Raw genomic sequence first — 26,844 nt, 5'->3', positions numbered from 1 at the left:
ATGTGGATGACGCTTTACTGCAAAAATGCATAAAATCTGCAAATAAAACCATCTTGGTGACGTTTTAGTCATCAGTAAAATATACGCACATGTAGTTTTAACTGTTAATGGTTTAACATATGTTACCGTGCTACTAACATAGGTCGGTTTTAACCGATTAACGGTTTCTCACCTTTGGCGGCTTTTAACTGATAAAGCCATGAGAACGGGTGATCTCTCTCTTAAGGAACATGACATTCTGTAATTGAACTAACATTTTTCATAGAATTTTAAACACAGAATATGCAAACACATTAACTCAAAGCAAAAGTGACGTTTTTATAATAAATGAATGAAGGTGTCCGCTTGTATATAGCCTCAGTACATTTATTGTTTTCAACTAAAACATGTAGGCTTATATTCTGTCCAATAACTCCCGACGGATTATTTGTCTCTCAACAGATTGTAGAACAGAGATCTGCACAGCGGACTACACACCAATTTGTGCATCAGATGGACTAACATATAGTAACATGTGCCATTTTAACAACGCAGTCTGCGAAGACCCAACTTTGATTGCACTCAGTGAGGGAGAGTGCGAACCAGGTAAGCTAAGGTCAAAGTTGAATTGGCTGCAATGTCTTAGTCATATGCCACCCTTTATATACCCTTGAACAGAATGATACGCCCAATTGTACTGGCGCACTTGCAAGTACAATTTCAATAGCACGAGTACGAGAACAGAACAAATATAGAATTCCCCTTATTTGGTATGAATAAGACGGTAGTACGAGTACAAAAGTCTATGGGCGAATGCGATTACGGCATATAATAGGCCTATGGCAAGTACAGACAGTGTAAATTCCAGAAAGCGAGCATGAGTATGGATAATCTATGTCAGAATACGAGAACGGGCTCACTACAGTCTAGTACCATATTCTTCTTTTATATAGCCTACCAATGAAATGCCACATTTGATGACGTCAAGATGCTAAAAAAGGAGATAAGTTTAATTCTCATCCTATAGTGCATATTATCTATGCAGTAACTGTATACGATGTCAATTTTTATATCGGAAAAATATAACAACAGATTACTAAACTAATTTTTTCTCTATAGATCAATATACTTGATTCAGATTTTTCATCACTATACGTAATGTTGTTAATACTGATCATCCAAAAACCGAGTTCATCAGGATGTCAAGAAAAATTATTTGGATCCTGTTTTAGTATGATTGAGGAGTATACAATGGGGTTGTTGTAAGCGCAAAGTGGGGGTAGGGGAGGGGGTAATGGCCTCTACCCCATTGTCAGTCGGAGGGGATACAATCCGTCGGGAGATTTTCACCATCCATTAAAAATTCACCATTCCACGACACCACAATTGCCTAACCCCTCTCTCGTAAAATTGTCGATCCGCCTGTAGCCCCTACACAAAAGTCCAAACTCCCAACGAAATAAGACTCCCTCCTGTACACGCCTCTGATATTAAATATAATATTACTTTGTTTAGTCTGAATATGGAAAATTAATGACAGCCCATATAAACACAGTTGTCAACACTACACAGCGGTAAACCAATAACAAAGACATCCTTTCCACGTATTATACCGAGTCATAAACATGAAAAAATTGTATGTATAGAAAAAGAAAGTAATACAACATAAATGGGAGAGAAACTTCGCAGGAAGGCAGCTACAATCCTTAATTTAATTTCACGCGCCATTTTTAGCAGCGTTCACAAGAAATTGCTTAAATGAGACCCTTTGGGGGGGGGGGGGGTATATACTGAAGAATAACCTATTGACGGACAGACTAAAAACAGTGTTCTGTAAAAATGCATGGACGATTACTATTTTTTCCCCTTCTTTTTTGCCGGGTTTGCAGTATATGTGCAGTGTATATATATATATATATATATATATATATATATATATATATATATATATATATATATATATATATATATATATAAGAAGCTGCGTAGATACATTGTTAGGGTTTTTTACAAGATGGCCGTTTGTACATATTGAATGATAAAACAGACAACATTTTTTTTTTAATATTAATGTTTACTTGGTTTCGAAATGACGGTTCCTAGTATTTAATTGAGGACACTTATTTTTTATTTTTCGTGTGATGAGATATATGCCTTATGCAAGGCCGATCTTATTTCTAACTTATTGCATTCTGTATACTTAAAGGCATTGAAGACTCGCCCCAAACCGCTTGCCGCCCTCTGAAAAGGTTAACTTTTCGTTGCTTGCAAGTGAAGTTTTCTTCTTGAGAGCGTGGTGGCCAATTGGTTAAGGCGTCGGACTCATGATCCAAGGATTGCTGGTTCAATTCCTGCCTAGTTCATTACGTTGTGTCCTTGGGCAAGATGCATTATCTCACTTGCCTCTCTCCACCCAGGGGTTAAAATGGGTACCTGTGAGGTAACTTGTCATTGGGCGCAGTATATAACTGCTGCCGACTAGAGGGATTGTCTCTGGGACAGGTTATCATTGATCAGAGGTAATGTAACGTCTGTAAAGTGCTTTGAGACCTATCGCTGGCATAAAGCGCTATATAAAAAGCAAATATTATTATTATTATTATTATTGTCGCTACAACATGCAGACAGCTACGAGTTTCCATTGTAAGATACGTTTCGTTCCCTTAGGGGTTACATCCGTTGAACTCCGCGGAGAGATGTTTATCCGGAACGAGATCTGATAACGTAATTCTGTTATTTAGCTATTCCCGTATAGGCAGGCACGACGGTGGGTGTGTGTGAGTCGACCCCATTGATCGCAGCTCACTGTAGCTCTGTACAGGTCGAAGCCCTTTTACAGTTTATGTGCGGACGTGTGTTTACGAGGGAGGGGAGGGGGTTATTTCCGGGGTATTTAAGTAATATTTCCCTGCATTTTGGGGTCGATTGGGTGCGTTACGACAAACTGTACAATAGCGAGCTCGGCGCATGATAGATGCACCGACAGCATTTTTAATCAAATCCAAAGATATGTCTATGTTTTCATAGCACTATACAGGCGCATACGGATGCCCGACACTTGCGGTTTGCCCGACACCCGCGGATTGCCTGACACCTGCGGATCGCCCGACACCTGCGGATTGCCCGACACCCGCGGATTGCCCGACACCCGCGGATTGCCCGACACCCGTGGATTGCCCGACATCCGCGGACTGCCCGACATCTGCGGACTACCCGACACCTGCGGACTGCCCAAAACCTGCGGCTTGCCCGACACCTGCGGATTGCCCGACACCCGCAGATTGCCCGACACCTGCGGATTGCCCGACAACTACGGATTGCCCGACACCCGCGGATTGCCCGACACCTGTAGATTGCCCGACACCTGCTTATTGCCCGACACCCGCGGATTGCCCGACACCTGCGGATTGCCCGACACCTGCGGATTGCCCGACACCCGCGGATTGCCCGACACCCGCGGACTGCCCGACACCTGCGGATTGCCCGACACCTGCGGATTGCCCGGCCCTAGTCTTTGCCAAGTCGTTTGTAATACTCTTTCTCGCGTGCAAACTGTATATGCCTCAGAGTCCGTTTCTGCCTACCACGAATTTGTTTGCCCACTGTATTTTACATGCCCGAGGATCGGTCCGATACAAACGTCTTTGACATTCTCCAAAGAGGGGCGTGAACTTACGCAAACCACAAAATCTTTATTCATATTATTGTTACGAAATTGCCTGTAATGTGAGATCATGTTTCTCCCACAGCAATTAGCGACCTTCTTGCAGTGTACAAACCAATCTAAGGCCAAGTGATTGTTCACTGCGGGAGGTAGGGCTTGAATAAAACAAAATTGGGGAATTGGGCCCAATTGGCAAACCTGATTAGCTTCCTCGCTTTTCCGAAGCAAATCTGCCAAATCAAAAGAAAACATGAGATAGCTTGGGAGAAATGTGCAAGACCCTAGCATCAACCTAAAGCGTTGCCGCGTGCGTTCTCTGTGCAGTACAGCAAATAGATACGGGAAAATCGCTTTGTGAAAAAGAAAGGTACACTAGGCTGTACAAACTAAGATCTTAACAAGACTAGCCCGGCCACAGCGGATTGCCCGACGCCTGCGCATTGCCCGAGACCTGTACAGTGCCCGAGACCTGTACAGTGCCCGAGACATGTGCAGTGCCCGAGACATGTGCAGTGCCCGACCCATGCGCTGCGCGATTGTTGCGTAACAATATGTTTAATAGCATTTACACATAACGATGTGGAAAATTGCTGCCCACACTCAATCTTCCCCTATCCACAGCCTCGTTCCCAGACACCCCCCCCCCCCTCCGAGAAACGATTAACCACCAAAATTATAGAAATATGTATATAGACATATAATATCATTAACACGTCACTTTTTTTTTCATTGTACGACTATTAGACACTAAAAGGTCTTCAGTATTGCCCGTAAATATTCTGGAAAGTGAGATAATGGTCACCCACGCACAAATTTCAACAACAATTTAACTGCCACTCAAACAACAGCTATCCACAATGAGATATTGACTTGTCTATTTTTACAATCCTAAATGTCCACATTGAGACAATGAATTGTCTATTTTAACAATCCTAAATGTCTGGAGGTAATTTGTAAAATCAGAACCTTCAGGAAAGTACATTTGAAAAACTTGTAGAATCTTTTTTTAGCCTGCTGACATTTTGGGTCGATATTATGGTCTTTCACCCTCAACTTTACGAATGTACGTTTGGTTTTAGTTTGCTTTTACTGCTTGCTCCTGTACAGAATGTGGTTCAGCGTATTGTACTGTCGAATACACGCCTGTCTGTGGATCTGACGGTAAAACCTACACTAACTTATGCCAATTCAATAATGCAGCATGTGATAATCCTGCCCTGAATCTAAGCAAGGATGGTGAATGTGAACCAGGTACGCTAGCATATATGGTATAGCCTATGCTCAATGTGAACCCGGTACGGTAGTATATACTTTATAGGCTGTTATCAATGTGAACGCGTTAATATAGTATATTCGGTACAATGGTATAGCATAGGCTATATTCAACGTGAACCCGGTTCGGTAGTATATACGGAATAGGCTATACTAAATGTGAACCCGGTAAGGTACTTAGTAGTGAAGCAGTAACGGTAGTATATACTTATAGACTATACTTTATTATCTGTATTTAATGTGAATCAGTTAGCTTATACGGTATAGCCAATATTTAATGTGAACCAGGTATTATATACGGTATAGACTAGACTTAATGTGGACCAGTGTTATATACGGTATAGTCTTTACTAAATATGAACTAGGTATGGTACTATGGTATATGATGTATGATGATGGCGATGACAGTTACTATGACAACGACAATGATGGCGAGGACGCTATCGATGGCAGTGATCGTGTTATTACCTGCGCGATGTTAATTTACTTATAAAAGGACATTCTAATCGTTGTAGGTTGATGAATGCACTTTACACTCATAAAGTTGTAAAATTTGGAAGTGCAAATTTACATGGAATATTCCTGGGAAGAGGACTCAATTTTCATATACAAAAGAGCAAAACGTCTACGTCAACAAAACTTCAAAGACGCAACTAAATACAGTTTTGCTCTATTACGGTATAGTTCAATATGAATATTTCGTCGAATAACCAATGCGACGTCAGGTAGAACTTAATTATCAATAACGATGAACACTTACCATTTATATTTGATAACCTTACAACATCCATCTATGGTTTGCGTAATTTGACCTAGTTAGACCATTTAGCTCGGAGCTACATGATCAGACCAAAATAAAAGATGAAACCAAAATATGCACTGGCAACATGTACAGTATCGTAATTAATTGTTACTCAGTTATAACAAGCGTGTCCGCAATTACCTGCATCGAGTTGACTATACTTGCTATACTACATGTATAAATAACGTTGTACATCAAACTACGGGGATATTCCGTAATAGCTCCATTATCTTTTTCTAACTCGTTGCTCATCTGTGACGTTATCTACTCATTCATAATGAGCTATGAAGTATGAAGAATCGCATTTTCTGCGAGAAATACCAAGCTTTAAGGTCACGATAAGTGGACACGCAGTGTAGGCTCTAAGTGCACGAATAGTGGACGCGTGTTGTAGGCTTTGTTTCAAGGGCACGATAAGTCGACACGTATTGAATTGCAAAGGGTCAACGAAGTCAGGACAAGACTTTATTCACATATACATATAAATGTCAGTAGTCAGTCTATATGACGAGAACGTTGGTCGAGACCAGACACGGTTTAACGTCGATAAATACTCGTCAAACACACGTTTTAGATAAGTGGTCCTTTGCACAAGTGGGTACCAGATCTGCGAAACGTTAATTTCCAAATGCGCACCGTTTTACCATATGCGTGAATACCTCAATACCCGTATCCCTGTCATACGCTCCCTTATATACACCAAGTTGATTGTAAATTGCGCGATCACGTATACGTTCGAATTTTGGTCTCGTGTGCGAGATAGTCAAACATTCAAGCATGGACAGTTCAAACAAAGTGTTAATAGTTCACTGGTTTGTTGCCATTATATAGATCCCCTGTTTCCTCTCTATATAGGTATAACAGATAAGTTCATGACTTATGACTTCCATTATTCCATTCGATTCCATTCGAATTTATTCCATTCGAAGAATACAGAGTTGAGCAATATCTGAAAGTGGGAATTTGGGGAAATCTCATAGTTGACATATTTTGATAATTGGGATTTCTGTCATTCCTTTTTACAAAATAAATTGTCACCTAAATTGTAGTCATATTGAAATTCAAAAGACACTTTGTCACCTAATTTATCTTACGAGATATTTCAACCGTTACAGCTCCAACTGCCATCCCAATGTTCCCAGTAATGTCTGTATTGTTTCAAATTTGATGAGAAATGCGGATAGCGGAATAGTTGGTATCGGGTATGCCTTGTTAATATTTTATTAATTAGCATTCCTATATAATTGACTGTCGGATATCATTTCGCGGAACTAGTATTTCAATGGGTTCACCTGTCCATACGTTATACGTTGCATAAACGGCACTTCGGACATATTTGCTCATGGCATACACTCCTAAAACATATTTTGAATAAAAATACAAGTTTTAATGTCTCAGAAATGAAATATTTCCCACAATTTTAGAATGTGGATCTACCTTCTGTACTGAAGAATATCATCCGATATGTGGTTCGGATGGTCGAACCTATGACAATTTATGCCGTTTAACAAACGCTGTTTGCGAAAATCCAGATCTGACTGAGGATTATATAGGAGAATGCAAAACAGGTAAACCATTATTATTCACCTCACGGAAATGCTTCAAAAATGGCGATTTCCTTATCAGTACGTTTCTCTGGCACATAAAACATAACCGCACAAAGAGCTAGAGTGTCCAGCTTTAGATTTAAAAGATTAGTAGTTTTAGACACAAAAGTTTCATGTATTCTTTGAAAACAAGTTCTTTAAGATTTTACAAATCTTTTGAACCATTAATGCAACAATCATTTTTTTTTTGGGAGGGGGCAGTTTTTGCAGTTTTTCAGTTCAAGTGTATTGATGGGAGGGCGTGGAGAGAAAGCTTACATGTAGCAAAAGGGACTTTACACTTTAACAACACAAGTCAAAACAATTAATTTATGACTTTCAATTTAATTAATAATACTTAGTTACTCCTGAAGATGAAAACATTCAAGGGTTCCAGATGACAAGCTTCTTTCAGTATAAGAGTAGGAAGAGAAACATTTAATAACATTTAAATATACCGTTCCATTGTATTTCATGTCGTTCATTTTTTGTTCCTATTTTTCATTCTTTTGGATTTTTTTTTTCTCTCTTTTTTTTTGGGCAGATTGCGGATCAGATGTTTGCACTGCTGATTACACCCCAGTTTGTTGTTCTGACGGTCAAACCTATAGTAACTTATGTAACTTTAACAACGCTGTTTGTGATAATCCTGAACTTGTAATCGTAAACGAAGGCGAATGTGAACCAGGTGAAGTTATAATACTAAATGATAACACTTTTTTTCAGGAACGTATGAGCACTTTTAGTACAATAAGCTTTTCCCCAACTTATGCGTTTCTACAACGCCGTCTGTGACGATCCTTAGCTTACGCAAGTGAATGAAGGAGAATGTGAAGCAGGTACTTTCTTTAAATATTTCCATTTCCGATGTAGTGAATAATGTCATCTTTGACTTGACATGATTAACCATCATGGAACTTATACGACAGCAGTACAAACTTTCTCAAGAGACATAACTTACCATATCGCCATAAACAATTGGTAAAATCCTCCAGTCAATTATATTGTCCCAACATGATATCATCTCAAATTGTCCTCCAACATAAGATAATTCTTCTTGGGATTGATATTAACGGTATGCAGTCTGAGCTCTTCCGAGCTAGGCCGGGCCGGGCCGCGATTTATTTTCCCAAACAGGCACCATGTTTCAGTGACGTCAATGAACTCATTCATGTTTTGACATTTTATGACCTATGGACCTTATCATTCTTCTGATTCACTGTATGTCTTCCAACTTTCTAGCGATGATCACTATTGATGCTGACGTCACGAGCAGTCTGATTACCTGAAAACTCCGTAATTGCAAACCTGTTCGCGAACGTGCCGAACTGCTTTGGGCTGGACTAGGTTAATTAAGTCTTGCTAGGCTCTTGTTACGGTTTCCACATTTCACTGTAAAATCTCATAAGAGTCACATTATGTAACAATGCTAACGAATCCATTGAAGTATCACACAATATTAATTCCCCATCCGAAAGTTCATGTACCTCCACAAACAAAAACAAACTTGTAGGGAAGAATCTAATTACGTAATCGATTTGTGTCCGTATGTTTGGTGAGTGCCGAAATGTGTTTCCAACTTTGTCATTGTCTATGATTTTTTTGCAGACTGCGGATCAGATGTTTGCACTACTGATTACACCCCAGTCTGTGGTTCTGACGGTCAGACCTATAGCAACTTATGCCAACTTAACAATGCTGTCTGTGAAAATCCTGAACTAACATTAGTAACCGAAGGAGAATGTGAACCTGGTAACATTATTTCAATTATTGTTCAACTTATTTACAGATATGAACAAGAAACAACATTAGTATGTCTTGTTGTCAGGCTTTTACTTTTAGAAAGATGGAAACATAAAAAATGTGTATTTGTATAGGCCATAGAAGTATTAACAAATTAGGCGTAGTAAATCACAGTCCAGTCTCGTTAGGATTTTTGTTCCCCATTTTCACATTCGTCAGCTAATTTTTAACTACTGACCGTAATGAATGTGTTCGTGTTCGGTTCGTGCTTCAAATAGTTCATTGTACGTCATCATTTTCACAGATTGTGGTTCAGATTTCTGCACCTTAGATTACACTCCAGTCTGTGGTTCTGACGGTCAGACCTATAGTAACTTATGCAAGTTTAACAATGCTGTCTGTGACAATCCTGAACTAACAATGACGAACGAAGGAGAATGTGAACAAGGTAACCTCATTTCAAGGAGTTTACATTGTATTTACATATATGTACAATAAACAACATATATTTGTCTTGTTGTAATGTCTTTACTTTAGAGAAACTTAGGAACAAAAAGGGATATGTGTATTCCTAAAGTCATTAGAAGTATTAACAAATTAGATCTACTGCATCAGTTTACATTCTCGTTTGAATTTGCTTCCCATATTGCACATTCTTTAGCTAATTTTTAACAATTGACCATAAAGAGTCTGTTCCTCTTCGGTTCATGCTTCAAATATTTCATTGTACGTCATCATTTCCACAGCTTGTGGTCAAGATTTCTGCACCTTGGATTACACTCCAGTCTGTGGTTCTGACGGTCAGACCTATAGCAACTTATGCAAATTTAACAATGCTGTATGTGACAATCCTGGCCTTACACTGGTCAACGAAGGAGAATGTGAACCAGGTAACCTATTTAAGGTTTTCATGTTTTGTCTTTTAATATAACAAGAAGGAATATTTGTATCTATCGTGTTACAATAAGTCTCTTATGTTAGAACGTTGGGCACATAACTATAATTCGTTATTCTTACTGGCCCTATAAACAAAAATAAAGAAGTAAATCACAGTACAATCTCGCTTGGATTTTGTTCACCGTTCTCACTCGCGTTTGCATATTTTCTATAACTTCCATAAAGAACGTGTTTCCTGTGTCATTCTAGCCTTATGTAGTTACTGTACTTGACCCTTTTCACAGATTGTGGTTCAGATTTCTGCACCTTGGATTACACTCCAGTCTGTGGCTCTGACGGTCACACCTATAGTAACTTATGCAAATTTAACAATGCCGTCTGTGACAATCCTGGCCTTACACTGGTAAACGAAGGAGAATGTGAACCAGGTAACCTTATTTAAAATTTTCATATTTTTTCTTTTAATATAACAAGAAGCCATATTTGTATCTATCTCGTTACAATAAGTCTCTTATGTTAGAACGTTGGAAACATACAGGAAGGAAGGAAAATGTGAACCAGGTAACCTTATTTAAGGTTTTCATATTTTGACCAAACAGATCGGACTGTTAGAGTGGGAGGGTAGCCTAAGTTGTAAATGAAATTTGGTATGGAACAGCTGGAAGTGAGGTCGCTATATGATCTCTCAACAATTAAGGCAGGATATATGTATGGCGTCGTACTATATCATTTACTGTACAACAAAAGCAAGGTACATCCTAACTGCTGTGTAATATATCGTTTCCACAGATTGTGGTTCAGATTTCTGCACCTTGGATTACACTCCAGTCTGTGGTTCCGACGGTCAGACCTATAGTAACTTATGCAAATTTAACAATGCTGTCTGTAAAAATCCTGGCCTTACACTGGTAAAAGAAGGAGATTGTGAACCAGGTAACCTTATTTAAGGTTTTCAATTTGTTTTCTTTAAATATAACAAGAAGCAAAATTGTATCTTTCTTGTTACAATAAGTATCCTATGTTAGAACGTTAATTGGACACATAACTATAATTCTTTATTCTCACTGGTCCTACGAACATAAACAAATAAGTAAATCACAGTACAATCTCGCTTGGATTTTGTTCACCGTTCTCAGTCGCGGTTGCATATTTTCTATAACTGCCATAAAGAACGCGCTCCTGCGTTATTCTTGCCTATTATAGTTACTGTACTTGACCATTTTCACAGATTGTGGTTCAGATTTCTGCACCTTAGATTACACTCCAGTCTGTGGTTCTGACGGTCAGACCTATAGTAACTTATGCAAATTTAACAATGCCGTCTGTGACAATCCTGAACTAACATTGACGAACGAAGGAGAATGTGAACAAGGTAACCTCATTTCAAGGAGTGTTCGTTTCATACATATATGTACAGTAAACAACATATATCTGTCTTTTTGTAATGCCTTTACTCTAGAGAAACATTAGAACAAAAAGAGAATTGTGTATTCCTACAGTCACTATAAGTATTAACAAATTAGGTCTACTGCATCAGTTTACATTCTCGTTTGGAGTTTGCCTCCCATTTTTTCACATTCTTTGGCTATAACAATTGATCAAAACGAATGTTTTCCTGTTAGGTTTGTGCTTCAAATATTTCATTGTATGTCATCATTTCGACAGCTTGTGGTCAAGATTTCTGTACCCTAGATTACACTCCAGTCTGTGGTTCTGACGGTCAAACCTATAGCAACTTATGTAACTTTAACAACGCCGTCTGTGAGGATCCTGAACTAACATTGGTGAACGAAGGAGAATGTGAACCAGGTAACCTTATTTAAGGTTTTCATATTTTGACACAACAGATCGGACTGAAGGAGGGGGAGGGTAGTCTAAGTTGTAAATGAAATTTGGTATGGAACAGGGAAGTGAGGTCGCTATATGATCTATCAACAATTAAGGCAGGATATATGTATGGTGTTGTGCTATATCATTTACTGTACAACGAAAGCAAGGTACATCCTAACTGCTGTGTAATATATCGTTTCCACAGATTGTGGTTCAGATTTCTGCACCTTGGATTACACTCCAGTCTGTGGTTCCGACGGTCAGACCTATAGTAACTTATGCAAATTAAACAATGCTGTCTGTGACAATCCTGACCTTACACTAGTGCACGAAGGAGAATGTGAACCAGGTAACCAAATTTAAGGTTTTCATATTTTGTCTTTACATATAACAAGAAACAAAATTTGTATCTTTCTTGTTACAATAAGTCTCTTATGTTAGAACGTTGGGCAAATAACTATAATTCTTCATTCTCACTGGTCCTACAAACATAAACATTGTAGTAAATCTCAGTACAAACTCGCTTGGATTTTGTTCACGGTTCTCACTCGCGTTTGCATATTTTCTATAACTGCCATAAAGAACGGTTCCTGTTTGATTCTTGCCTTTAATAGTTACTGTACTTGACCATTTTCACAGATTGTGGTTCAGATTTCTGCACCTTGGATTACACTCCAGTCTGTGGTTCTGACGGTCAGACCTATAGTAACTTATGCAAATTTAACAATGCCGTCTGTGACAATCCTGAACTTACATTGACGAACGAAGGAGAATGTGAACCAGGTAACCTCATTTCAAGGAGTGTTCATTTTATACATATATGTACAGTAAACAACATATATCTGTCTTGTTTTAATGTCTTTACTTTAGAGAAACATGAAAACAAAAAGAGATTTGTGTATTCCAACAGTCACTATAGGTATTAACAAATTAGGTCTACTGCATCAGTTTACATTCTCGTTTGGAGTTTGCCTCCCATTTTCACTTACTTTGACTTTAACTATTTATCATAACAAATGTGTTACTTATCGGTTTGTGCTTTAAATATGAAATTGTACGTCATCATTTCGACAGCTTGTGGGCCAGGTTTCTGCACCCTAGATTACATTCCAGTCTGTGGTTCTGACGGTCAAACCTATAGCAACTTATGCCAATTTAACAATGCTGCCTGTGACAACCCTGAACTAACATTGACGAACGAAGGAGAATGTGGACCAGGTAACATTATTTCATAGGTTTCTTCTTTTCTTTACAATCCTGTGAAATGCATGGATTTATGCTGATCAGAATCTTAGCTTTGGACATTTGAATCTGAAATTCGAAATTAAAGAGAGAAGAAAAAGAAAGAAAGCATGGTAAACCCTAACTGCTGTGTTAAATATAGTTTCCACAGATTGTGGTTCAGATTTCTGCACCTTGGATTACACTCCAGTCTGTGGTTCTGACAGTCAGACCTATAGTAACTTATGCAAATTTAACAATGCCGTCTGTGACAATCCTGGCCTTACACTGGTGAACGAAGGAGAATGTGAACCAGGTAGCCTTATTTAAGGTTCTCATATTTCGTCTTTACATATCACAAGAAGCAAAATTTGTATCTTTCTTGTTACAATAAGTCCCTTATGTTAGAACGTTGGGCGCATAACTATAATTCTTCATTCTCACTGGTCCTACAAACATAAACAAAGTAGTAAATCACAGTACAACCTCGCTTGGATTTTGTTCACCGTTCTCACTCGCGTTTGCATATTTTATATAACTGCCATAAAGAACGTGTTCCTGTTTGATTCTTGCCTTTAATAGTTACTGTACTTGACCATTTTCACAGATTGTGGTTCAGATTTCTGCAACTTGGATTACACCCCAGTCTGTGGTTCTGACGGTCACACCTATAGTAACTTATGCAAATTTAACAATGCTGTCTGTGACAATCCTGACCTTACACTAGTGAACGAAGGAGAATGTGAACCAGGTAACCTTATTTAAGGTTTTCATATTTTGTCTTTACATATCACAAGAAGCAAAATTTGTATATTTCTTGTTACAATAAGTCTCTTATGTTAGAACGTTGGGCACATAGCTATAATTCTTCATTCTCACTGGTCCTACAAACATAAACATTGTAGTAAATCTCAGTACAAACTCGCTTGGATTTTGTTCACGGTTCCCACTCGCGTTTGCATATTTTCTATAACTGCCATAAAGAACGGTTCCTGTTTGATTCTTGCCTTTAATAGTTACTGTACTTGGCCATTTTCACAGATTGTGGTTCAGATTTCTGCACCTTGGATTACACTCCAGTCTGTGGTTCTGACGGTCACACCTATAGTAACTTATGCAAATTTAACAATGCTGTCTGTGACAATCCTGACCTTACACTAGTGCACGAAGGAGAATGTGAACCAGGTAACCAAATTTAAGGTTTTCATATTTTGTCTTTACATATCACAAGAAGCAAAATTTGTATATTTCTTGTTACAATAAGTCTCTTATGTTAGAACGTTGGGCACATAGCTATAATTCTTCGTTCTCACTGGTCCTACAAACATAAACATTGTAGTAAATCTCAGTACAAACTCGCTTGGATTTTGTTCACGGTTCCCACTCGCGTTTGCATATTTTCTATAACTTCCATAAAGAACGGTTCCTGTTTGATTCTTGCCTTTAATAGTTACTGTACTTGACCATTTTCACAGATTGTGGTTCAGATTTCTGCACCTTGGATTACACTCCAGTCTGTGGTTCCGACGGTCAGACCTATAGTAACTTATGCAAATTTAACAATGCTGTCTGTGACAATCCTGACCTTACACTGGTAAACGAAGGAGAATGTGAACCAGGTAACCTTATTTAAGGTTTTCATAATTTGTCTTTTTAATATAACAAGAAGGAATATTTGTATCTATCTTGTTACAATAAGTCTCTTATGTTAGAACGTTGAGCTCATAACTATAATTCTTTATTCTTACTGGCCCTATAAACATAAACAAATAAGTAAGTCACAGTACAATCTCGCAAATTTAACAATGCTGTCTGTGACAATCCTGGCCTTACACTGGTGAACGAAGGAGAATGTGAACCAGGTAATCTTATTTAAGGTTTTCATATTTTGTCTTTACATATCACAAGAAGCAAAATTTGAATCTTTCTTGTTACAATTAGTCTCTTTGTTGGGCACATAACTATAATTCTTTATTCTTACTGGCCCTATAAACATAAACAAATAAGTAAATCACAGTACAATCTCGCTTGGATCTGTTCACCGTTCTTACTCGCGGTTGCATAGTTTATATAACTGCCATAAAGAACGTGTTCCTGTGTCATTCCTGCCTTATATAGTTACTGTACTTGGCCATTTTCACAGATTGTGGTTCAAATTTCTGCACCTTGGATTACACTCCAGTCTGTGGTTCTGACGGTCAGACCTATAGTAACTTATGCAAATTTAACAATGCTGTCTGTGACAATCCTGAACTTACATTGACGAACGAAGGAGAATGTGAACCAGGTAACCTCATTTCAAGGAGTGTTCATTTTATACATATATGTACAGTAAACAACATATATCTGTCTTGTTTTAATGTCTTTACTTTAGAGAAACATGAGAACAAAAAGAGAATTGTGTATTCCTACAGTTACTATAAGAATGAACAAATTAGGTCTACTGCATCAGTTTACATTCTCGTATGGAGTTTGCCCCACAATTTTCATATGCTTTGACTATAACAATTGATCGTAACGAATGTTTTCCTGTTAGGTTTGTGCTTCAAATATGTCTTTGTACGTCATCATTTCGACAGCTTGTGGTCAAGATTTCTGTACCCTAGATTACACTCCAGTCTGTGGTTCTGACGGTCAAACCTATAGCAACTTATGTAACTTTAACAACGCCGTCTGTGAGGATCCTGAACTAACAATGGTGAACGAAGGAGAATGTGGAGCAGGTAACACTGTGATGCAATTAAGTTATCATAAGTGTAACCAACCGTTAGAGAAATTATAAACAACAGTACAAAGTGCATCTCGTGTAGTTATCGTTTATTCCTCAAACGGAATGTAAAGGACTACATGTAGCATATCAAAGTTAACCTAAAGCCATCGTTTTAAAGATTTGGAAAGATAATTCCTCTGAGAAGTAAGAAATATCATTCTTGCTTCAATTTCATGCAGCTAAAGAAGCTGTATTTTAGTAACTCTGCAGTATATCGATATTTTTTTCACATAGTGTGTGAAGTGAGCGTTTGCAGCAAGGAGTACAGGCCAGTGTGTGGGTCTGATGGGCAGACGTACAGCAACCCATGTGACTTCAACAACGCGCTTTGTGCGCATTCAGAGCTGACGATATCTAGTCACGGAGAATGCGAAACCGGTCAGAAAAAAACACAACAAAATGCTCCCATCTTGTCAGATAGATTCCAAATGACATGAATCAATTCGTTCTTAACTTTTACTGTAGAAACAAAACCAGTTATAACATCTACATCTCAAGCTAACGTCATTTTGGCATATGAATATGACAAATCAGCCAATTAACTTATTACAAGCTTTCTGTGTAAATGACCTTACCGATAGACCTATACTCTCCCTGATGATGTCAACCTAAATCTATTTTTAAGTAAGAATCTCCTCTTTTTAGTTTATTTTCATGAAAACTGACGTTAAGAGGATTTGTACTCAGAAGAGCATCATTTTATATAATTCCTCTATTTGGTAAAACAAACAATAATCGCATGTATGATAATTAATCTTCATTCAACCAGATATCAAGTCTAAATGATTCAGTAATCAATGCAAATGACCTTAGACTTGTTAATACAGGTTCCACATCTCAATATCAGTTTTGCGTTGCCAGCATAACATCTTTCCTATAGTTGCTTCCGCCGATATGCTGGCCAAGTTAATATTGAATTGTTTTTAGGTTTATGTTGATTGTTACTTGCGTCCTGATTATCTAAAATTATATAAAATGTCAGTATTTTCACAAACTCGCATGTGAAGTAGCATGTGTTTGTTTAATGCCCGAAATAGTATGTCTTCTACAAGTTCAGTGGGATTTGATAAAAGTGTCTTTCGTGTTGCAGATGTTACTTGTTTGACATCCTTTTGCACCTCTGAATACCAACCAGTGTGTGGTTCGGACGGACAAACCTATCAGAATTTATGTGCCTTCAGTAACGCCCTTCTTTGCAGTCATACCAGTGAACTTACTGTAGCCTATGATGGAGCGTGTTTACCGCGTAAGTATCAGGAGATTCATACACAAAATCTACATTTGCAATTACAAACTTTTTTCGTTACATTTGTTTTTTAATTGTCGGAGTGTAGGGGAAACTGCAGACCCTAATGTCCTTAGACGGAGGAAATATTTTTCAGGCTATTTACCTATAGGCCTATCGTAATATATCGGCACAAAACGTATTCAATAGGATCCCATATTCTGTTTAACGAGGTCGCACAGACTGTTTGGTCCGTGGAACTAGTGTAATGAAGCAAGTGGATAACTAAACTTGAGCTTGAACTTGCAAAGAGCTGGTGAACTCAGTGTAGAAGTATGGGTCCTAAGCAGGCGCGGATAGGTGCGTAAAGTTGCTACCGACCGTACTAGGGCATTGGAAGAAGTTGCTCATTAGGCGCCTCGGATGCAACTAACATATTTCGCCACCACAAGGAAATCGGCGCCTCGGATCATGCGGTGCATCATTTCCCGGTCGGTATACCGGCAGATTAATGCGCCTCCTGTCATAAAAAAATGTGACAATATAAGAGGTTTTACAATGAGATTCAAGTAACTTAAATAGTTAAAAAGGTGTGATGAATGGAATTGTCGATCTCAGCCATTGCGTGACACTCTTTACAGTGCCATTTGATTATCCCTAAATTATCTTACAGCACGTGCACCTTGTTCAGAACAAGTATGCACATCAGAATACCGGCCTGTTTGTGGTACCGACGGGAAGACTTACAGCAATTTGTGCTTATTCAACTTTACTGCCGTATGCGGCAAAGAAAGAGGATTGAAGTTGGCGCATAGAGGAGCATGCAGCCAAGGTACGCTGCATGCAAGTTTATTGCGAATAGATCGTATGGTAATAAGCCTAGCCACATGGTTACAGTCTCGTAGTGAAGGGACCAGGGGCTGAGACTTGAGAGTGAATCAACTTGGTTTGGTTTCCGTGTTCATATTTTTAAAAGTATTATCTTGTCTTGTGTTCATGTTGATATCCGCTTAGCCTTCTCCGATTACCACGGTCGTAGAGATTTATGGCTTTTGGGAGAAACGACGATGGTTTTTCGTATTATGGCATAGTCAACCAATTAAGTAATGATCTATCACTATTAGGCCGTTCAACCTACCTTATACAGTTAATGTTGCTGCGTTGTCTGACTTAACCATAAACTATTATTGAATTAATATCAACATCAGAGTACCTACATTGTGCGGTATTTATGATGAAGCATTGTTTTAGCAAGATTTTTTTTAGCTTTGTTATACATTCAGCTCACTCCTTCTTCTATATTCTGTACGAATGGCGGCTACTGTTATATTAACCAATTAGCGTCATGAATATTTAATGAAAGTATGTCATAAATATTCCGTTATAGGTAATAAGTGTTCCGAAAATACTTGCATCAGTATATACGAACCCGTTTGCGGCTCAGATGGGAAAACCTACGCCAATCAATGTCAGTTTAACTTTAGCGCAGAGTGTGGAGATGTGAGGGATTTGACTCTGCGCCATTCAGGGGAATGCGAGTCCCCAACAGGTCAGTAAATCGGTACTTTTACATATGCTGAGACAATTGCTCTTCAAAATCTGCACAATAAGAACCGACAACAATACAAATGAGTTGGTTAAACTGCGTCATATAAGGTTATACTTTCTGTGTAACTTCAAACGTACATACTAAATTGTTGAAACGGTATCTTTCTTGAGATCTTGTATCTTTAATAGCCACAAGTTCGATATCGTCGTCAGTAGTACTATCATAGTATATAGGCGAGAATCAAAGTAACGTCCCATAATCACAAACTCATGGCTCAATTGACCATCAATTATTTATTGCCGAAGAAGGTATGCGACGGTGATGGCGTGTGTCTGTGTGAATGTATGTGTGTATGTCACACATTCGATGGCAAACTCGTTGACCCTGAAAGTACATCACAGATGAAGTTCATACTTGATTTCATCTGAGGTTAGCATAGATCAAAGTCTGAAAATTTGCTAATCAGAGTGACACCAAACGTTAAACTTAAACTTCATACTTCATATCTGGATGCACAATACTCCAGGAATCCTGGTGCTTTCTGAGGAGGTCAAATGTCATTTAAGGTCAACAGAAGTCAAGGTCGGAAAAGTACACACGATAGCTCCAAAGTTAATGTGAAGCATTGGTGTGCTATACTGATGTGCTATACTTTGTAAGATGCAGCGGTTTATTTTGTACAAAGATTGTGTAAGTGTAAAATCTAAACTTTACGTGGTGAATGGGTCAACCTTGTTGAGCAAAAGATGTGTGCACAATTTACAATAAATGCTCTCGTATAGAATGCGACGAATAATCACTAAGCTTCTTTGCTTTCTATTTGTTGGTGTTTCTTTCCGGAATGGTGTCCTACAGAGGAGGTCACCTTGGATTGTTCCGCTCGCATATGTACTAATGAATATGCACCAATATGTGGTTCGAACGGACAAACATACATCAACCCATGCGTTTTCGCATATGCCACCTACTGCGATGACCCTTTGCTCTCAATGGAGCATGCCGGTAGATGCCGGCAGGAAGGTACGCGTTCTTCTTCCTCAACCATTTTAACTCAGGTCATCATATTATTAATGAGGATAAAACTTTAGTGTTCAGATCATTTTCAGCAAAGTATGTACTCGTGAATTCGAGACGGTTTAAGCCTCACCCATCCCCCACCCCATCTCACACCTAATCTCTAACTCCCCCCCCCCTTAAGTTTTCCCACTTTCAAGATAAAAGTATGAAGGAGAAATGTGAAGTCTAGCCTAGATAGTTATGAACATACAATTATGAACATGAAGTTATGAACATGAAATTATGAACATAAAAATTATGAAATTAAATTGACTAACTATCGCATGCCAGTTTTACTTCTGCGTAACGATCTGGAATATCACGTTTCTTTTTTCCTGCATTTATAGAACCACGGATAGATTGTTCCAGACGTGGCTGTTCAAGGCAATATGAGCCGGTGTGTGGATCGAACGGCCAAACATACAGCAACCCTTGCTTATTTAAGTACGCTCAGCATTGCGATGACCAAACTCTGACGAGACTATCTATGGGTCCCTGTGGAATAGGTACGTTCAACAGCTGTCTTTGGATATTAAAGATCAATGTTTCATGATTCCAAATATATGCATAACAAATGGTTATCGTTCTCACCATCGTCGATGTAATCATTTCCAAAATCAACCATCCCCATCGCCTTCGTTATCGACACCAACATGACCAATACCATCTTAGATACAAAAACCCATCCACCACAATCATTAATCGCCATCGACACCAACATTACCAGCACCACTACAATCACCACCACCCACCATCATCCCAACGCCATCATCGTTATCGTGGTCGTCGTTGCTATCGCCATCCGCATTGTCGCCATCAACACCACCATTGCGACGGCCACGGCCACTGCCACCGTCACCATCACCACCATCGTCATCATGTCACTATAAGCATATCATCATATTGTGTCGCCACTGTGTTTCAATTCATCAAATCTAGCACTCTATTACTCACATACTATCCGATGTACCTTGTTCTCTTACTGCTTCCCAGCATCGAAACCTACATTGGAATACAATCCTCACATAAGGAACTACTAACTACAACCATGAATAAGTATGTTTTTGCTTGCTCCATCAAGAAATAACTACTACCTGAATATACCGGTACCAAAACCCACAATTTAAATCACAAATGTTTACTTCACGCAAAATGTTTTACCTCAGTGTGGTCTATTAGCATCATGTCAATTGTAATGCACTAGCCGAACCGCCCCCACACCCCCACCTCACACCGCACCCCCTTCACACGCCATCCCCTCGTCCTCCTCCTCCACCTCATCTACCATTCTCGTTGTTATTTACGCACCGGGATGTTTTCTTGCTTCTTGTTTAGCCGCCGACATTTGTGACCCAAGACCGGTTTGTACAGATGATTTCGCACCATTGTGCGGGTCTAACGGGGTTACATACAACAACCTATGTTCATTTGATGTCGCTGTACTATGTGACGACCAGCATCTGACCAAAACACACGAAGGGAGGTGTGAACGAGGTATGATACTTGTTGTAGTTATCATTTCATTTCTTGTTCTGACGGTTCACCTTCTTATACCTGTCCTTGTTTACGTTCCTGTCCTTGTTTACGTTCCTGTCCTTGTTTACGTTCATGTCCTTGTTTACGTTCCTGTCCTTGTTTACGTTCCTGTCCTTGTTTACGTTCCTGACTATGTTTACGTTCCTGTCCTTGTTTACGTTCCTAATCTTGTTTATGTTCCTGTCCTTGTTTACGTTCCTGTCCTTGTTTACGTTCCTTCCTATGTTTACATTCCTGTCCTTGTTTACGTTCCTGTCATTGTTTACGTTCCTGTCCTTCTTTACGTTCCTGTCCTTCTTTACGTTCATGTCCTTGTTTAATTTCCTGTCTATGTTTACGTTCCTGTCCTTCTTTACGTTCCTGTCCTTGTTTACGTTCCTGTTCTTGTTTACGTTCCTGTCCTTGTTTACGTTCCTGTCCTTGTTTACGTTCCTGTCCTTCTTTACGTTCCTGTCCTTGTTTACGTTCCTGCCATTGTTTACGTTCCTGTCCTTCTTTACGTTCCTGTCCTTCTTTACGTTCATGTCCTTGTTTAATTTCCTGTCTATGTTTACGTTCCTGTCCTTGTTTACGTTCATGTCCTTCTTTACGTTCCTGTCCTTGTTTACGATCATGTCCTTGTTTAATTTCCTGTCTATGTTTACGTTCCTGTCTTTGTTTACGTTCATGTCCTTCTTTACGTTCTTGTTCTTCTTTACGTTCTTGTCCTTGTTTACGTTCCTGTCTATGTTTACGTTCCTGTCTATGTTTACGTTCATGTCCTTGTTTAATTTCCTGTCTATGTTTACGTTCCTGTCCTTGTTTACGTTCCTGTCCTTGTTTACGTTCATGTCATTGTTAACGTTCCTGTCCTTGTTTACGTTCCTGTCCTTGTTTATGTTCATGTCCTTGTTTACGTTCCTGTCCTTGTTTACGTTCCTGTCATTGTTTACGTTCCTGTCCTTGTTTACGTTCCTGTCCTTGTTTACGTTCATGTCATTGTTAACGTTCCTGTCCTTCTTTACGTTCCTGTCCTTGTTTATGTTCATGTCCTTGTTAACGTTCCTGTCCTTGTTTACGTTCCTGTCATTGTTTACGTTCCTGTCCTTGTTTACGTTCCTGTCCTTGTTTACGTTCATGTCCTTGTTTAATTTCCTGTCTATGTTTACGTTCCTGTCCTTGTTTACGTTCCTGTCCTTCTTTACGTTCCTGTCCTTGTTTACGTTCCTGTCCTTCTTTACGTTCCTGTCCTTCTTTACGTTCCTGTCCTTGTTTACGTTCCTGTCCTTGTTTACGTTCGTGTCCTCCTTTACGTTCCTGTCCTTCTTTACGTTCCTGCCCATCTTTACGTTCCTGTCCTTGTTTACGTTCCTGTCATTGTTTACGTTCCTGTCCTTCTTTCCGTTCCTGTCCTCCTTTACGTTCCTGTCCTCCTTTACGTTCCTGTCCTCCTTTACGTTCCTGTCATTGTTTACGTTCCTGTCCTTCTTTACGTTCCTGTCCTTCTTTGCGTTCCTGTCTATGTTTATGTTCCTTTCCGTGAACTTACTCATGTTCGTGTCCTTAGTCATGTTCTTGTTAATGTACATTGTTCTTGTTTTCTTTTCTTTACTTAAATTCACAATAATCATAATAATAATGATATAATTTCTACCGTATACCATTTCCTCATAGTGCGATTTACACGGGAACGGCTTCGCATGGTCCTTCCGCGTGGCCGAAAGCCTGTCGTTCGAATGGACGTCACAGCCACCATTGCCGCTAACAGCTCCGATTCAGAGGGTGAAAATCTCTGGCAACTCGAGGTGTTTGGGTCAAGATCCAGTGACGGCAATACAACTGATCGATATGAGTATCGATCCCAAGTGCTCGACGCCGATCAAGCTAGTCGACCGGCCATAGCTGGTCGAAGTTTTGCAATCCGAAATGTCCGGATTCAATTCCCGCTCTGGGGTAAGACAAATGCATGCTCTCTAGCGTCGTAACTAGGCCTTTGACAGGTACACCGAATAAGAAGTAATCATCCATTTCGGCCACCGACGGTATAGGTCGGCGAAGCGTCTAGTATTGAAATGAAAGAAAACCATCCCCTATGTAAACTTCCCATGGCTTATTCATCAAGATATCTTGAATCTAGAATAGTGTTCAGTGAAGTTTCCAGCGGCGTGTTTGCCCCGATAAACACCAACATGAAATTCTGTCCCCAACAGTGAAAGTATGATATCCATATTCGGGCGTCTAGCGATGCCAAATATCAAACATGGTTTTCCAAGTCTAAACAATGTATGAAGGGACTTCCCCTAGGCCCTGTTGCATCTTGCTACGCCACTGATGCTCTCTACGACAGTTTCGGTATTGGTTTGAAGATATATGTATGTATTATATATATTTTAGATCCTCCTGCAAGCAGGAACTCGCGAAGAAGCCATCATTAGCTTATCAAGGCCGAAAGCTGACCGAAGTCAGTCTCTTAGATTCATATTTTAATGTCCATGATTTTGAATTGGCAATTGTCAACAACTCTGTAACTGGACGACGTACATTAATCTTGGAGTGACTCGAACTCATGACCTTATGATTGAAAGGCACCGGCGTTAACCACTGAGCTGACACTCCCTATATATCATGACGTCATAGGGGAGCTTGTCAGACCGAATAGTTTCTGAGGGGTGTTTTCCTCTTCTTTTTTAAGCTAGACCATCAGTATGATTTATCGAGAAATTGAACATTGTCATTGTAATTGTTTGTTAATGAGAAAGCTAATTACATTGATAATTAAAATAAAGCGCGAACTTCATTTCATTACTTAATAACTAATTTATATTTAAAAAAAAAATTATAAACTGCTTTCAAAAATGATTTTGGTCAATCAATGTTTTCAATATTTAGATCTTGTTCTGTTCAACTATGAGTAGAAGTACAGCAGTAATCATCAAGTGTAAATGTAGTGTTCCCTTTGGTATGAGTACGTGTGCATGCGAGTACAATTAAGGCTCTAAGCGCGAGTACCTGTCCTAACTCTCAGAGGGCGCGTACGAGTATAAATCCATGCAGATGAGAACGTGTGGAACGCGGAGTACAGGCAATTTTACGAGTAAGATTGTATATTGTAGATGAGGAATATATTTTATATTTTCATATCACTGAATCGAAATACTCTATGTTCATGGTACTTATTGTTCTATTATTCCTTTCAGAGGCTGCGTGTAATGGGTACCAGCATCTGTGTGCCAGGTTTTCGCCAACCACAGGCGACAACACTCCCGATAACTTCAGTATTCTCACATGCCACGAAGTAGAATGTCAATAAAGAAAGCTCATCGATGGTAAATTATAGACAAACTAAAAAGTTTAAGCTCAACTTTGGTTTGAATTTGAAAAGAGAAAGCTCCGTTTCTTAAGCCCAAATTGCACCAAGAAAGATGATATTGTGGCATCAACTTCAATGTTGTTCCAACAGAGAAAACATTATCAGTAACTGCCTAGAACCAAACCAAACCAAGAAAAAAATATGCATCGTTGCAACTGTTAGCATTTGGAGAGTGATGAGACTGACACAGTTTTAGCTACATATCCCTTATATTGCGGGTATTCAAATATGTGTGAATGTTATCGTGGGTTTGGTCAGAACCATCATAACACATTACCACTCAACTCCAAATTCAGCTTTAAGATATTGTATCAAAATTTTAGCTCTCACAATACGAAAAATTTATGTTAAACTATCTGCAAGATCGCATACAATGTTGATAAGATGGACACACTCATATGGTTGGTAAAAATGACAGATTCTTTAGATCGTACATCATTTAGACTAATGTTCATGGACTAAAACTTGAGCAAGTCTTAACATGACAGCACAATGTCACCCACTAGCCTATACGCTCTCAGTGTTTATGTACAAGTTTGTTACTTTATTTATGTGTTGCTTTATTCCTTTTTGGAACAAGAAGAATTGTTATGTAGCTTGCATGTCTTCCAAATAGTGTCAACTGGTCAAGTACCTTTTTTCTTTTTCCTTATTGATTTTCATACTTATAATTTGATATCAGAACAGTTACCAGTTATACTTTCACCACGAATAAAACAATAAAGGAAACGAAATGAAATGAAATGAAACCAAACCAAACCAAACGAAATATATAAATATATAACGGACTAGACCACTGCATGTTGACATGTACCTAGACTTATATCACCATGGTAACGTACTTTGGAAGAGTCTGGTACAAAGAATACGATAAATCCAATCAATCTTGGCTAAAGCTATCTACAATAATTGTAGGAAGTTGCAAATATTATATTAGCTAAGTAATTATAACATATTCGTGATAAATCTGTACTCAATATTTTCAAATCACAGAATAGTCCATCAAACCATGCTTTTGTACATTAACAAAATCATATGAAATATCCCGATTTGGTCTCATATGGAGGGCTGCCTTGTAATATATTGATCCATGAGACTTATAATATTTTCGTTGAAATACCGATTCTGGTGTTCATTGAAATTCATCCGAAAGAAGTAGCGCTCTCTGAAGTTCGAGTAACCTTTGTGTTTAAAAGTACGAACAGTACACAATTTGTGAAGTAAGACGTGTCAAAGAGAATCGATTTTGCGGTGTGATATAACATGAAAACACTGATAAAACTCTCTGTTTTTTTTTTCTTTATCTTTCCAGGTGATTATTCCCTTAGGAATATTCGTCTTCCAGTGTACAACTTGAACGCCGCTTGCATTTAATTACAAAAATCTGTCTACACCGTTGTTACTGGCAACCTATCTTAAAGCCTTATATTATTTAAAATTGCATGTTTCTAACACTATGTTATGCAAGCCGTTTTCTTAAAAGATGTCTGAGGACAGAATTTTTAAGTTGTTGTCAAGGTCCAAATAGAAAGAAAAAATTGAGTGCTAGTTAATCTTCTATAGCTATTTTGATTTTCAAGATACTCAGTTAACTCGATGATGGCGTCAACTCGTCAGTGTTAATCTTTGTTAATATTTGTTAATCTTTGTTAATCTATTGCTTTACCAATTCTAGTAAAGAAACCAAAATATGCTCTTTTTACTTTGCAATGGGTTGTGTTGCATCTGCGGAACCGACCTTATGGACTGTGCATGTGTTAGATAAAATAGTCCAGCATTTTAATTGCTAAGCCTTAGATGTTTATTTACATAGTCGTTGTTTTAATTAACAGTGGTACGGGCTGATAACACTATGTGTTTATAACGGTCTACAACAAATATCAACATCAGTATTGTGCCTTTTCTTCACCAAACGTTCTTACAAAGGAAAATTGTTAAAAGGATACAAAAATATATAAGTGATCTGGATTCTTCAAATCAGCAATTATTCTGTCGTCAAAAAAAAATTGATAAATGTATGTTATCTGACATATTCTTTGTAATCGAATTTAAATATGCTTAATTTAATATTTAACTGCTTTTCTTTACAACAAGATATGTCTGTGACACTAATTTCGCTCAATGAATTGACACTCAGATTTTAGTTATACAAAGAAATTTACGACCAAGCGGAAGCTCTTCCTTCAACTGCCTCACTTTAAAATGTAATTAAAACAACTTTTGTAAAACATCTTTGCATGCAACTTATCAATAAATATCTATATGTTGTACCATACATATTACGGTACTCCCTCGAATTCATACACTCGCATCTACTTTATTTTATTCAGACGTGTAAACTTAAAACGCAGATTGGATTTAGGTC

General features: G+C 38.5%; 2 protein-coding genes across 24 annotated transcripts in view; one reads left to right on the top strand and one right to left on the bottom strand.

Annotated features, from left to right (window-relative positions):
• Nucleotides 1-26,776, top strand: part of LOC139966081 (uncharacterized) — a 32,545-nt gene extending 5,769 nt beyond the window's left edge. Inside the window, exons 4-33 of one of the 23 annotated variants that reach the window (XM_071968744.1) lie at nucleotides 442-585; nucleotides 4,751-4,894; nucleotides 7,142-7,285; nucleotides 7,848-7,991; nucleotides 8,912-9,055; nucleotides 9,351-9,494; nucleotides 9,793-9,936; nucleotides 10,228-10,371; nucleotides 10,733-10,876; nucleotides 11,172-11,315; nucleotides 11,609-11,752; nucleotides 11,979-12,122; nucleotides 12,413-12,556; nucleotides 12,848-12,991; nucleotides 13,167-13,310; nucleotides 13,602-13,745; nucleotides 14,036-14,179; nucleotides 14,470-14,613; nucleotides 15,138-15,281; nucleotides 15,574-15,717; nucleotides 15,999-16,142; nucleotides 16,855-17,010; nucleotides 17,663-17,821; nucleotides 18,377-18,538; nucleotides 19,394-19,558; nucleotides 19,942-20,100; nucleotides 20,930-21,088; nucleotides 22,784-23,062; nucleotides 24,307-24,435; nucleotides 25,792-26,776. In XM_071968744.1, the coding sequence (XP_071824845.1) occupies nucleotides 442-585; nucleotides 4,751-4,894; nucleotides 7,142-7,285; nucleotides 7,848-7,991; nucleotides 8,912-9,055; nucleotides 9,351-9,494; nucleotides 9,793-9,936; nucleotides 10,228-10,371; nucleotides 10,733-10,876; nucleotides 11,172-11,315; nucleotides 11,609-11,752; nucleotides 11,979-12,122; nucleotides 12,413-12,556; nucleotides 12,848-12,991; nucleotides 13,167-13,310; nucleotides 13,602-13,745; nucleotides 14,036-14,179; nucleotides 14,470-14,613; nucleotides 15,138-15,281; nucleotides 15,574-15,717; nucleotides 15,999-16,142; nucleotides 16,855-17,010; nucleotides 17,663-17,821; nucleotides 18,377-18,538; nucleotides 19,394-19,558; nucleotides 19,942-20,100; nucleotides 20,930-21,088; nucleotides 22,784-23,062; nucleotides 24,307-24,419 (4,376 nt within the window). In that variant the 3' untranslated portion in view covers nucleotides 24,420-24,435; nucleotides 25,792-26,776. The remainder of the gene's footprint in view (nucleotides 1-441; nucleotides 586-4,750; nucleotides 4,895-7,141; nucleotides 7,286-7,847; nucleotides 7,992-8,911; nucleotides 9,056-9,350; nucleotides 9,495-9,792; nucleotides 9,937-10,227; nucleotides 10,372-10,732; nucleotides 10,877-11,171; nucleotides 11,316-11,608; nucleotides 11,753-11,978; nucleotides 12,123-12,412; nucleotides 12,557-12,847; nucleotides 12,992-13,166; nucleotides 13,311-13,601; nucleotides 13,746-14,035; nucleotides 14,180-14,469; nucleotides 14,614-15,137; nucleotides 15,282-15,573; nucleotides 15,718-15,998; nucleotides 16,143-16,854; nucleotides 17,011-17,662; nucleotides 17,822-18,376; nucleotides 18,539-19,393; nucleotides 19,559-19,941; nucleotides 20,101-20,929; nucleotides 21,089-22,783; nucleotides 23,063-24,306; nucleotides 24,436-25,791) is intronic. The other 22 variants (XM_071968758.1, XM_071968759.1, XM_071968756.1 and 19 more) reach the window with 22 other exon arrangements.
• Nucleotides 1-26,844, bottom strand: part of LOC139966083 (atrial natriuretic peptide receptor 1-like) — a 161,401-nt gene that overhangs the window by 115,409 nt on the left and 19,148 nt on the right. The gene's annotated exons all lie outside the window — the stretch shown is intronic.

Source organism: Apostichopus japonicus, chromosome 4 (assembly GCF_037975245.1).
Source record: "Apostichopus japonicus isolate 1M-3 chromosome 4, ASM3797524v1, whole genome shotgun sequence".
Classification (NCBI taxonomy): domain Eukaryota; kingdom Metazoa; phylum Echinodermata; class Holothuroidea; order Aspidochirotida; family Stichopodidae; genus Apostichopus; species Apostichopus japonicus.
This window is presented reverse-complemented; position numbering and strand designations above follow the sequence as displayed.